The 14,194-nt window shown below is 36.8% G+C and overlaps 1 protein-coding gene across 2 annotated transcripts; it reads right to left on the bottom strand.

Moving 5' to 3' along the window:
* Positions 1–651: 651 nt before the first annotated feature.
* On the bottom strand, positions 652–8,285 carry LOC109620969 (uncharacterized). 2 transcript variants are annotated; one of them, XR_010711029.1, is made up of 2 exons: positions 1,243–8,285; positions 652–757 (listed from the first exon to the last, which is right to left on the bottom strand). XR_010711029.1 is itself a non-coding variant. In XM_066076275.1 (2 exons), exon 2 carries the CDS (start codon positions 7,502–7,504, stop codon positions 1,640–1,642), a length of 5,865 nt encoding a protein of 1,954 aa, XP_065932347.1. In that variant the 5' UTR covers positions 7,505–7,628; positions 8,114–8,285; the 3' UTR covers positions 662–1,639. The 2 variants fall into 2 exon arrangements, 1 of the variants encoding a protein (XP_065932347.1); XM_066076275.1 differs by having other exon boundaries at positions 662–7,628; positions 8,114–8,285.
* Positions 8,286–14,194: the final 5,909 nt, after the last annotated feature.

Raw genomic sequence — 14,194 nt, forward strand, 5'->3', positions numbered from 1 at the left:
TGAACTGTAGTCCTTCAAGAAATCAAAGGTTCTACAACATGCTAACCCGAATTTTCACGTAAAACTACATTCCTGCAGCAAACTAGGGACAAAAAAAGAAAAGAAAAAGAACTCGTGCAGCAAAGGGAAACAAACAAACCTACAACTTTCATGAAATATGTCAAGTAGAGCTAGTACTACCAGTTCATGAAAGTAAATTGAGTTGATCTTGTTATAGGAGTCGCGATCTCCTGCAAAATTTAATTTTTAAATGCTTGGTATGGATTAATTTCCAAACAATGCCACGCATCGAAAATACTGTAAGCCGTGTGAATGTTCAGAATGTTTGAGACGGGCTGTCGTTGACCTATACCTTCATTCAACAGGGCCACCTATTAAATTCCACACCTGAAAGACGTGGGCGAGGGGATATAAAGAGTAGGTAGTTCGAATTTCATGCGTAAGGTATTTAAATTCACAAGGGATGTCATTTTTCTTCTAATAACCAAGAAAGAGTTCTGAAATGGTGTGGGATGCAGTCATCTGTTTTGGGGTTATGATCTATATGATGGTATTCTTATATGATAGAAGATGCGTGCATACAAGCTAACTTAACGATACATATATAAAGCAAAATCCAATTATCTGAAAATCTCTCTCTCTCTCTTTCTCTCTCTCTCTCTGTACTGTTTGAAAAACAGCAAGTATAACCATATTCAATAATTATTGGTAATCTTTATTGAATGTAGATCTGATGTAGATCTGAAGTGGTAAATTGCTGAAACAAATTATAAACAATTTATAAATACATGGAATAATATGCAAACTGACATTTTAACAATTCACACAATAATACATTTATATCATATATGTATATATATCATAGTTTTCATAAGAAATAAATTGACAATTATCAAAATAGACGAATTCCAAAATGTGCACCCAGTATTGAAACAGTAGCCCGAGGGAAATTATGGAATGTAGGTAAAAAAGGGAAAATAATTTAATTGAAAAATATAAACATAGAATTCACACTTTATAGGTGTGCTGTGTACTTATTAATGACCAGTAAATCATATAAATAATGAAGTTATCCTTATATGTTTAACATCAACAAATGTAAACACGAGAAAATATGGCGCCTACAACCTACTACAGTAACAGTCATTACGAGGGTGCTTATGTTTGCTTATATAAACATGTCATGGCAAAAACAACAAATAAAATGAACATTTCATATATCTAAATGCATATGATACTTACAATTTGAGGGGACAAGGATGAAACATGGAAATGTTGGTATAGACAATGTGTAGCACTGCGGCGGGACCGCACGTATACAGCGTGAAAAACTGAACATAGAAGAGTTCCACATAAAGAGGAATAACTCTTAGACTGTATAATACAAGATCAAGAAAGATAACTCTTGGTTCCACTACACTCCCCGCCTGGCATCTTTGAGATGCCACTACTCATATGCATGCACAAAACATTTCAAAATTGTGATAAACTAGTTGATAAACAATACATCTCGTGATCACTTGATACATGAATCATAATACAAGTCAATGTTTACAAATTCATTGTTAACAGTCCATTATTCACAGTCCATAAGTTACAGTTCATTATTCACAGTCCATAAGTTACAGTTTACATCTAGTCACTGTTCACTTTCTATTAGCAACACGAGATCATGAATTGGTCGAATGTAAAATGTTGGTTTTCCTGCTCGAATAGTTCGCACAACAACTTTTCTCACGATTCCATCGTCACTTGGAAATACGCGGTCGATAATACCAGTTGGCCAGTTGTTCCGGTGTTCAGCGGGATCTTTCAACAGTACCACATCATCTACTTTAACGTTTCTGGTTTTGCTTTTCCACTTACGTCTACTTTGTAGGATAGATATATACTGCTTACGCCACTGATTCCAGAAAATATCTGCAAGGATTTGGACACGTTTCCATTGCGCTCTGTAAACGTCTTGTAGACTGAGTGAATCAGACACGACTGGTAGGAAATCAACTTTACCGGTGAGAATCATAGTTGGTGTAAGAATCATTGGGTCATTTGGATCCGAAGGTATCGGTGCTATAGGTCTAGAGTTTATGATGGCACAAACTTCACATAATAATGTTGCTAATGTCTCATGTGTTAGAGGTTTACCACTAGATTCCAAAAGCATTGAATCAAGGATTTTCCTTGTCATTCCTATGACTCGCTCCCAGACACCACCCATATGGGAGGAATGTGGGACATTGAAAATCCAGGTGATGTAGGATTTGTCCAGGAACTGTTGAACTGGTCCCTCTTCTACTTTTATCGTGTTCACTCTCATTTCCTCAGCAGCTCCAATGAAATTGGTGCCTCGGTCAGATCTTATTATCTTCACTGGGCCACGGAGTGATAGAAATCTACGCAGCGCATTTATAAAACATGAACTCGACATCTCTTCAATAACCTCTATGTGAGCCGCTCTTGATGTTAAACAGGTAAACATCAGTCCCCATCTCTTGCTGTTTGCAGCTCCTCCTCTAGTTCTGCGGGTACAGACTTCCCATGGTCCGAAGACATCAATTCCAACAGATGTGAAAGCTGGGCCTGGTGTGATCCTGTCCTCTGGTAAGTCTGCCATCATCTGTGTTTCAAGGCCACGGCGAAGTTTTCGACAAGTCACGCAAGTGTGAATGAAAGATGAAATCATGCGCTTGCCTCCCAGGATCCAATAACCTGCCGTACGAAGTGCACCTTCAGTGAATAATCTCCCCTGATGTTTGACTTGCTCGTGAAAATGACGTATCAAAAGAACAGAGATATGACTGTTCTTGGGAAGAATAATTGGATTGATTTCCTTTGATGGTAAAAATCCAGCAGCTTTGTTCAATCTTCCACCAACACACATTAGTCCATTTTCATCTAAGAATGGTGCAAGTGTGGATATACTTGTGTCTTTGTTCAAAGGTTTTCCAGACTTTAAACTGTTTATCTCTTTAGAGAAGAATTCTTGTTGAATCTGTTTTAGGACAAAGGTCTCTGCTTCACGAATTTCATCATGACGGGTAAGTTGCATAGGTTTCTGGTCACGACAAGCTCTAAACCTGCGGCAAACTCGCTTGAGACAAGCAATGACCATAATGAGACAACTCCAACGATCAAATCGATCAAATTTCTTGGTAATCAGATCAGATCCTGTTGTTGTAATGGTAACATCAGTTTGTGAACATATTACAGGTCTATCGATTGGACGGACTTCTCTGTCACTATCAGGTTCAACAAGTGGAAACTGTGTAGGTTTCATTTCCGTCACATCACACAACCATTGTGGACCAGTAATCCATGGTAACCGCATAATGTTGATCACATTAGTGTTGCATCTTGTACAAGAATCTGCAGGATTCTTTTCACTGGAAATGAAGTTCCATTGGTTGGCATTAGATATTCGTAGAATACGATCAACTCGGTTGCTTACATAGGTGTAAAATCTTCGAGTCCTATTACCAATGTAGCCTAACACAACTCTGCTATCTGTGTAAAATCTCATGGTTTGCAATGGGATGCCAAGTTGTACAGATATGATCTCTGCGAGTTCCGTTGCTAAGACAGCTCCACACAATTCTAGGCGAGGAATGGTGTGGCCATTAAGAGGTGCTAACTTGCTTCTTCCCATGATGAATCGAACGCTTGTTTGTCCATCACTTACAGTTTTTATATATGCTGATGCTGCTATTGCCTTTTCTGAAGCATCTGAGAATATGTGAACTTCTGCTGTCTGAGCTGAACTAACAGAGGTGTGAGACATCATACGGGGAATGGCGATATCACTGAGACAGTGAAGAGACGATTGCCACTCCTTCCACTTTTGAAGATTATTGACAGGTAATGGTTCATCCCAGTCAACTCCTTCAGGTGTGCATTCTCGGAGAAGTATTTTACCGCTGATGATGATTGGTGATATGAAACCTAATGGGTCGAATAGGCTGTTTACAGTTGAGAGCAGACCGCGACGAGTAAAAGGTTTCTCTTCAGTAGGTACAGTAAACACAAAAGTATCATCCTTCAGTCTCCAACAAAGTCCAAGAGATCTGTGTATCATGTCATCACTATCTATTTCTTTCAGCTGTTCTCCATGATCACTGACATCAAAAGCGTCCATCACAGCTTGTTTGTTGGACGTGATTTTGTGAAGACGAATCTGGCTTTCCTGTTTCATGGTTGACTGTGTTCGCTTCATCAGGCTGATAGCATCTGATTCATTTGGTAAAGAGATTAACCCGTCATCAACGTAGAAGTTATGATGTACAAAGTTTTTCACATCTCGATCAGCGTGTTCGACAGTCTTAAGGAGTCCATAAGATGCAATAGCAGGCGACGGACTGTTGCCGAATACATGTGAAGTCATTCTGTACTCTATCATGATGTCATCTGGGTTGTTTTCTTTATACCAAAAGAAGCGTAGGTAATTGCGGTGGTCTTCATCAACACGAAATCGGTAAAACATCTGCTCTATATCTGCTGCCATCGCCACCTCATCCTTCCTAAAGCGAAGTAAGATCCCAAGAAGACTGTTGATCATGTCTGGACCAGACATGAGTACTGAATTGAGGGAAACTCCACCATACTTAGCTGACGAATCAAAAACGCCTCTTATTTGATCTGGTTTCTTTGGGTTGCGAACGCCAAACAAAGGTAGGTACCAGCAACCTGTGCTTGTTGGAGGTGGCGCAACTTCTGCTGCTCCACTGTTTAGAACTTTCTCCATGAATTTCACAAACTGTCTCTTCTTTTCTGTATCTTTCTGTAAACTGTTGTGTAGTATCTGAGCTCGATGTAATGCCTGAGGTCTGTTGTTAGGAAGATCAGGTTGGTTCTCTCGAAAAGGAAGAGGTGCAGTCCACATGCCGTCCTTGTCTTTAGTGAATGATCTATCCATCAACTTTAGGAATAGTCTGTCTTCTACCGATAAACCAGTACAATCATCTTCAGGGGTCTTCATGAAGACATCTTCACCATGAAATTGAAAGTCATGCTCACCAATTATATAGTTAGACACAAGTGTTTGCTCTTTCACATCAATGTTGTTCTGACACGGTTGACTGCACGTAACTCTACCATCATTGAGAATAGACACTTTGTTGACATTCACGGAAGTTCTTCTATGAAGTCTACCGAGACAAACTTCACCAATTATAGCCCAACCAAGACTAAGTCTTTGAGCGAATGGTTCCCCTCGAGGTCCAGTGATCTGCTCTTCAATGTGATGGGCCTCAATCAAGTCTCTACCAATAAGGAGCTGTATTTTTGAATTCACATCAAACTCAGGTATACTAGATGCAATTCTGAGAAGGTGAGGGTAGCTCTTAGCAACTTCTGGTGTAGGAATTTCAGAGGTTTCGTTAGGGATGTCATCACATTCCATCAGAAGAGGAAGGTCCATTGTCACAGCTGTGTCCAATGATCGTATCTTCATACCATGTGCCTGCCGACCATTTTGGGCTGTTTTTCCCATACATGTTGTCAAAGTGTAATGAATGGGTGAGGACATAATGTTCAAGGCATCAAATAGTTCTGGAGATGCAAGAGACTGGTTACATTGGTCATCCACGATTGCGTAAACACGATACATGTTGTTAGGACAGTCTGTGTGAAATACATCCACAAGGAAAATTTTGCTGCATGATCTGCCTTGATAATGGTCACCACAGAATGTAGTACACTTGACACTAGTGTTTGTTGAAGCTTTCATAGGTACAGGCGATATGTTGTCTGTTTCTGACTTCATGGTTTGTAGAGATGAGTTATACATTTTCTCCCCGCCATGCATGCTTGGGCTTGATGATGGAGCTTTGTTTATATGCAAAGCTGTCGTATGATAAACACTCCCACACGCGGTACATTGGATTTTGACTTGGCAGTCTTTTGCTGTATGACTAGTTGAGGTGCAACATCTAGTACAAATGTTTTTACTTTGTAAGAAGTTCTTGCGTTCAAAGAACGGTTTCGCACGGAAGGCTCTACAATCATGGATGCTATGATCTGCCTTATGATATGGACAGCGGGCGTTGTTGTTGTTGTCTGTTGACACCTCAGACTTTTTGGAGTATACCGGTCTCTTGAGAGCTGGTTGTCGGCTGTTGGTGAATACAAATGCCGGATCATTTCTGATTTCACTCATTTCGCGTACAAATGTCACAAAATATGAAAATGGTGGGAACGGCACTTTGTTTAACTTTTTGAAATTGGAGGCTTTGGCGATCCATTTTTCCTGCAGGTGAAATGGTAATTTGTTGATGATAGGATTCACTCCAATTGACGAGTTAAAATACGATAGACTTGTAGAAAATGTTGAATTGGCCATCAGTGATTCTATCTTAATGAGAATGTTTAACAAGTCATACAGGCGCTTGTTTTCAGCTGATGTCACTGGTCGAAAGTTTTCTAGCTGGTGACGTATCGACGCTTCGATCATTTCTGGTCTCCCGTACATCTCATCAAGTCTTTTCCAGATTATTTGAAGTGCTTCCTTAGGTTTCCCAGGATTTGCATTGCGAATTCCAATTGCTGTAAGTTTGGAATTGCCAGTGAGTCTATTTAACATTAACTCAAGTTCTTCATTACAGGAAACTTTTAGTTCACTGATAATATTGGTAAATGTTTCCTTCCAGGCATTGTACGAATCTGGCGAGTCATCAAAGTTTGAAAAACGTTCAGGAAGCATTTGCTTTTTAATCATAAGCAGGGCCATTTCAGATAGCACATGAGGCGATTCAGTTGTGGGTATCTGGACATCAACAGGATTGGAAGGGATGTTTTCCACAAACTTCTGTGTTCGTTCCCCTGAACTCTCTCTCTCAATGTCCGCAAGGTCTTGCTCCATTGAAAGTTCATCATCACTAGCACTCTGTTCTTGTTTCAGTAAATCTAAGTCAATGTCCAACTCACACTTTTTTCTGTTCATTTCAGCTATGCGTATTGATTCATCTTCCTCAAGGCGAAGTTTCTGTTTTCTTAGCTCTGCTTCTTTTTTCATTACTTCCAACTTCCGCTCTTTTCTTCTTTTCCTCTCAGTGCTGGTTGTTGATATTTCTGAGGCTGTTTCTAAGAGGTCTAATTTTGCAGCTTTTATGTTGTCTAAGGCTTTGTAAACCACTGACTTTCCTTTTTCAAAGTCCTCGGTACATCGTTTTATCTCACTTTTACCTTGTTCACTTCTAGAGTGTCTTTGTAGAAAGACAAGGTACTGTTTAATACTGTTGTGAAACTCACTGAATGTGTTCTCTATATCACTCTGTAAGATTTGATATTGTTCAATAGTTCTGTCACATTTTTGCACACGTAGAATGCATTTCTCGACTTTCCCCCATGTTTCGAATATAGGTTTTTTATATTTTGAACATTCTTCTTCAAATGCTAAGAGTCCTTTCTCACTCAAGATAACATCACGTTTATCCTTGGTAGAGGTGTTGGTTTCTTCAATCTCGTTCTGGGAATCACCGTTCCGTGGTAAGGGGAGCCCTCCAGTAGCCATGTTTCCTTGGTGTTTAAATTCAATTTACTGTACTGTTTGAAAAACAGCAAGTATAACCATATTCAATAATTATTGGTAATCTTTATTGAATGTAGATCTGATGTAGATCTGAAGTGGTAAATTGCTGAAACAAATTATAAACAATTTATAAATACATGGAATAATATGCAAACTGACATTTTAACAATTCACACAATAATACATTTATATCATATATGTATATATATCATAGTTTTCATAAGAAATAAATTGACAATTATCAAAATAGACGAATTCCAAAATGTGCACCCAGTATTGAAACAGTAGCCCGAGGGAAATTATGGAATGTAGGTAAAAAAGGGAAAATAATTTAATTGAAAAATATAAACATAGAATTCACACTTTATAGGTGTGCTGTGTACTTATTAATGACCAGTAAATCATATAAATAATGAAGTTATCCTTATATGTTTAACATCAACAAATGTAAACACGAGAAAATATGGCGCCTACAACCTACTACAGTAACAGTCATTACGAGGGTGCTTATGTTTGCTTATATAAACATGTCATGGCAAAAACAACAAATAAAATGAACATTTCATATATCTAAATGCATATGATACTTACAATTTGAGGGGACAAGGATGAAACATGGAAATGTTGGTATAGACAATGTGTAGCACTGCGGCGGGACCGCACGTATACAGCGTGAAAAACTGAACATAGAAGAGTTCCACATAAAGAGGAATAACTCTTAGACTGTATAATACAAGATCAAGAAAGATAACTCTTGGTTCCACTACACTCTCTCTCTCTCTCTCTCTCTCTCTCTCTCTCTCTCTCTCTCTCTCTCTCTCTCTCTCTCTCTAATTGTACTTCATTGTTACTTTAGAAGCAATGTTGCCAGCCGTTGCAAATCGAACAAACTTGAATCTCCTATTTACGAATATACATGTAAGTAAACTCATGTAATTGCTGATATTGCTGGCTATCTGATTCTGGATAACAAGGTTTATAAATAAAACCCACCCCATTTTCATTACTTGCTAATTACCCCCCTTGAAAGGGAGCTTGGACCTTTATTAAAAAAAAAGACACCATGAATGTTTATTACGTAATTGCAAGGATGCTATGTGCCAGGTTTTATTGAAATTGGAGAAGTTAGAAATAAAAGTTCACGACGCCGCATCACGATGCCGCCAGACCCCGAACAAATTCACAGTAGATTTCTCGCATTAGATTCGGGTGAGCTAATGATACAACAAACTAAACATAATCCAAAGATTGGCGACAAGGCCAACAACTATTTTATTTCTGTACTTTTTTTCTTTAGCGGATTCTTGTGACGATCCGTGCTTAAAAGGGTGGAGAAGCCATCACATTGAAGTTTGATTTACTTTCAGCGGGCTCGGCTCTCTCTCCCGTCATGTCATGGAATGTACGTCTGCCTCACGGGTGGCGAAGTATCGGATAGTCCAGTATAAGCTCATTTAGAGGCGCTAAATATCATTAGATGTATGTCTCAGATTCAGAACGGCACGAACATTATACCTGATCAGCTACAAGGTGTCATTTCACGGGAGATACTTCGATCTCGAGTTGTCGATTAGATGCAAAAAATTAATTAATTTGCGGTTGTTTTTCCTCCACTTTGCTGTTATTGTTCCGGAAATTAGCGTCCGCAATCCGGAAGTGTAGGTACGAATTAACTCAATACGATTTACAAGTGGAACTAATTGATATCAATTGTAATCAGGGTATCTTATACTTATCGGTGCAAAATAAGTCAGATGAAGAAGGTGTATTGGTCAATCAATTAGAAACATTTACAACTCATCCGGTTCCTTGTAGGAGAGAGAGAGAGAGAGAGAGAGAGAGAGAGAGAGAGAGAGAGAGAGAGAGAGAGATAAACCACACAGCAAAAATAAACGTAAGTTCTATTACAAAGGGCTCTACTTGTTCAGTAATTCTCTCTCTCTCTCTCTCTCTCTCTCTCTCTCTCTCTCTCTCTCTCTCTCTCTCTCTCTCTCTCTCATATTTCTATATTCCACTTTTATCAAAGTTATGCAAATTGTAGGTGATAATTTACACAACATTTAAGCCATTAATACTACCCCCACGAATGACTTCATTTTAAATTATTTTTTATATATGCAGGTATGTGAAAGTACATACGCACGTCTTAATGGATGAGCAATCGAAGCAAGCAGATAAATTTCTTATAAGTAAACGATGTGTCTCCGCAGGAGATGCATTGAAAGGTTTTGATATAAGCGCGCCAGATCTATCAAAATTGTCATATCTAGAATGATATTTTTCTTTTGATACCCTACTCCCACGCCAGTGTGGGCAGACTATTTTGGGAGAGACATAATCCATTTTCGGTGTTCCAAATCGAGCACGCCCAAGTTTTTCAGAAGCACGTATATAAACATTATGACTGTAAGAAATAGCTAACAAGACTACAAGAAATATTATGATATATAGAGAGTAAAAAATGATTCCACCTTCTTATACACAAGGGCGTGTGTCAATTTCCCATTTTTTTTTTTTGAGATTTCAGTTGATTGATTAATACATTCCTGAAGATAGAGAGAAGGACGATAGACAGATAAACATACGGACATAGTCTTGTTTGAAATAAGCATGTAATGCACATGGAGTATGGAAACGATATGAAAAAAATATTTCATTGTATTGGTCATTATTCTGAAACAAAATATCCTCTTACAAAATACATATTTTAGCATGCAAGATCCAAGAGAAAAACGTGACCTCCTATATTAAAAGTTTCCCACACCTGAATTAAAATCACATTTTATCAGATACCGATATCAGAATTCCCCAAATTGTGATCTTAAGAGTTGATTTCATTGCAAATTGAAAATAAACAACATTTCAAAACATATCGTGATTTTATTGCATAATTCGCACACATGAACAAGCATAAAATGACTATCATTTACACATACGTGTATTTATTTCAGCAATTAAATGTTGTATGTAAAAAAACTCATTATATTTTATTGTAATACTCGCTGGATATTAAACTATACACTACATGCCGTATGTTTTACAATTAGAAACTGGGGAAAAATATCTAATATCAGATATAATGCACATTGTGAAACTAGTATGTCAAGGCTGTACCAGTGAGTTCATCTAAAGTTTCGGTTCATGTACGTATACATGTAAGACTTTTAAAATACAAATCTGACATATTTTGTAGTGCACTGCATTCGTGTATTATTGAAATGATACAGTCATTTATTACATACTTAGTAAAAAAAAAACCACTAACTAGAACAAATTGATTGTAAATTATTATTTGAAAGTATTTTTTGATAAAGAATCTAACACAGCCCACGCCTTCGGCCCTCGGGCTGATATTGGAGTCTCGGACTGATACTGGCTGTGATATGGAAAAGGATATGTATTATTATCTATATATGTATATTCTGACGAAATAATTATTATATATTCTTATAAAATGGTTTTTTTTGGTGTGAATAGTTGAAATCGTTCATTGCAAAAGCTCGACCTACGTACATGTATACCTGTACATAAATAATGTCTTATGAACTCACACTTAAGGTACATTCGACCCCCCCCCCCCCCCTTTTCCGTCGATAAAGTCGTCGTTAAAGATAACCTTTACCTTTCTCCTTTTTATCAACAGGAGGGGTGGTTTTACAACCCTGTGTTTTTCATTTCATTTAAATAGTATGTGTTGTATACATGACCACAGAAGAAATTTCTATCAATAGGAAGGGTCGACTTAACTCCGCGGTCTAAAGTGAAGGGAGTAGGGGGCTGTACTAAAGCACCTATGGTACACGAAGTTTGCGTGCATGTATGCATGTTTGCGTGTTTACATATGTGTGTGTGCGTGAACATGTGTAATTTTAAGAGAAAGACATCGGACACTGTGGATGGCATTACCTAGAAAATCATCGCCAACATTGGTGTTATTTTTAAGGCCATTGAGTATAGATTAAATTTCTTCGACCAAATGAGACGGCAATTTAAGCGTCTAAGCCCCCCCCCCTTTCAACTTTGATACATAGCAGATTTACTCGACTTGTGGATTTATATATTTTTCTCTCGTTTCAAATTCGTTGTGGTAGGTTTTACAAGCTTTCTAGATCAAATCCAATATCCTCGACCGAAGAAGAAAACGACCTATAATTGACAGTTAAATTTTACAACCAAAATTGATAAATGAAAAGGACCGCTTTGGGTACACCTATTTTATAATCGCAGATCTAATTATAAAAATACCAATTTCTGTGTTTTAACGGGAAGACTATACAGTGAACAAAAAATGATATGTACAGGTCAAGTTTACTGCATTTGGGATGTACATAATATGAAATTTTAGCACCTGTTTGCCAATAACTGTAGTGTAACAGAGAAGTTAATATCACACTTTTTTAGTTAAACAAAAACAAGACACCCTAAAAAATTCAAATATAGATTAGCTTATTTTCCGTTTAGCGGCAAATATCTCGGGTTTTGACGTGAAAAAAAAAACCTGTTTCACAGCAGATAAACTGAAATTTGACAGGTATCATGCTACGACAATCATGAAAATGATACGAGTTGAAAGATAAAATTAGTCCGAAATACCTGACGTTTTCCTGGTGGTTTTTTTTTTAACGATTTTACATATTTTGGACAAAGATAAAATGAGTTAACAGGTTTGGAGAAGTTATGTCCCTTTCATATCTGCCTTTTGGACTTGATCAGTTGTTGATCTCGCGTGGTTTCTAATCTTGCTTATGTGAATAAAGGTTTGGTTGCACTGGTGATGTGCATGTACATGTAAATTTGCGCCAGCCCCTGCTTTTTACATGGTTCACCCTAGCTGCAATAATGTAGCCCTCTCCCGATTTTTTTTTTTAAATCGGAGAGGGCTACATTATTGCAGCTAGGCCCACCCTTCAAACTCTTCTCTATGGCAGATCTGTCATATATAAGGACCATGCCTGTCCGCATTTCGAAGTACATGTACTCTCATCTGGTGAGAAGTTATGTTATATTATAGTATATAATTATTCAAAAAAGGTTAAACCATATAAAATTATTAAAGTCAAACCAGTGGCTTATATCAGTGTCTTGCTGCACTGATTTCTACAAATTAATAATCATATTTCTTTTTTTTTACATATAGATATATATATTTTGTCACTATTTTTCGATTTTTAGACTGAACAAACAAATCAGAGCAAATTATTTTTAAATAAATATGGTCATTTATTGAACAATCTCATTTACAGGCTTGTCTCTATCATCAAAACAAGAGTCAGACATCCTTTACAAAAAATAAAATCAGAGAAAGAGGAGAAAACAATAATTGGAAATATAAGTGAAATATGAATGTATCGGCGGTTGACACTGGTAAATAACGGGGTGAATATGATCAAAGATAATCTTTAATGAACTCGACTCCTATAAAAATATCTCCATAACCTAGAATTCTTTAGAAGAATAATATGATGTACTCGTTAATACAGCAAAGCCCCAAAAAATAATTACAAGTCTAGCGACGAATCAAATTCTGTATCATGAAAAACAACTCTCAGTAGATTCTGTTTTATGACTGTTCACATATATACATGTACACGTAGGTATATAGCCTGCTTATAGTGTATGTCTGGCATGTCTCTTCAAGATCTGAACTCATAGTAAAAAAACAAATTCCCAGTCTAGTCAAAATAAACGAAAATAGAATTTGACAAATAAGGCCTAGTTAGCAATGCTTATAAAATGCTGTTCTTGGTTCTAAATAATCAGAAATAAAATACCCAATGTTCATTATTCTGCTATCAAAATGATGCCCAAGAGCACTTAAAATGAATTGAAAATGCCAACAGTGTAAGCTATACTACATGATTTCAATGACAAGTAAATTTGATGGAATCTATATTTGGCATATTCGTGTACAAGCATTTTTAAAAATGCTTAAAACTTTTCTTTCAAAATGCATGTAGTCTTGTACTATTTATATATTTTAAAAAATTAGATCTACTTTTATTAAAATCATCGTCTCTCTCCCCCCCCCCCCCCCCCCCCCCCATGGATACAGAGTAAGAAAGATATTCTGAATAACAATTGTTCTTTTGATGCAGGATTGTTAACAGTATGCCAAATATGTTCTTGAAATATTTTTAATTCTAATCTATATGTTTATTACACTGAAAAGTAATCAAAAATTTTGTAGGCACTTTTAAATACATGTACATGTACAAAGATAGTGAACCATTCAATGTATAAATCGACTTTCATTTCAAATATTCTTGAATTTGATGGTGTTCACTTTTAAAAACCTGTACAAGTACTGCTTACCCATACTTATTTTTGATGCAAGCCCGTGTGTTACCTTGATTTGATCAGTATTTTACAACCATATCACTGGTATAATATTCTACAGACAAAAATTGCATTGACAATATTCACCTTCTACAAAGTACATTGTAAGCAAATTACATGTAACATCGTTTACATAGAAGACTTTCAAAAAAAGTCTACATTACATATTACATGTATATTACATATGTACTTTTATTTACAGTATTGTCTTTAGCTGATGAGTATAAAAAGGGAAAATATAAAATACCTGTATTTAAGATAATCAATATTTCATAGGTTAGAAGAAAATTGATATATACTGTTGCATTTCTCAAGTTTCGTCGTATACAAAAATTA

Source organism: Magallana gigas, chromosome 2 (genome assembly GCF_963853765.1).
Source record: "Magallana gigas chromosome 2, xbMagGiga1.1, whole genome shotgun sequence".
In the NCBI taxonomy this organism is placed as follows: Eukaryota; Metazoa; Mollusca; class Bivalvia; order Ostreida; family Ostreidae; genus Magallana; species Magallana gigas.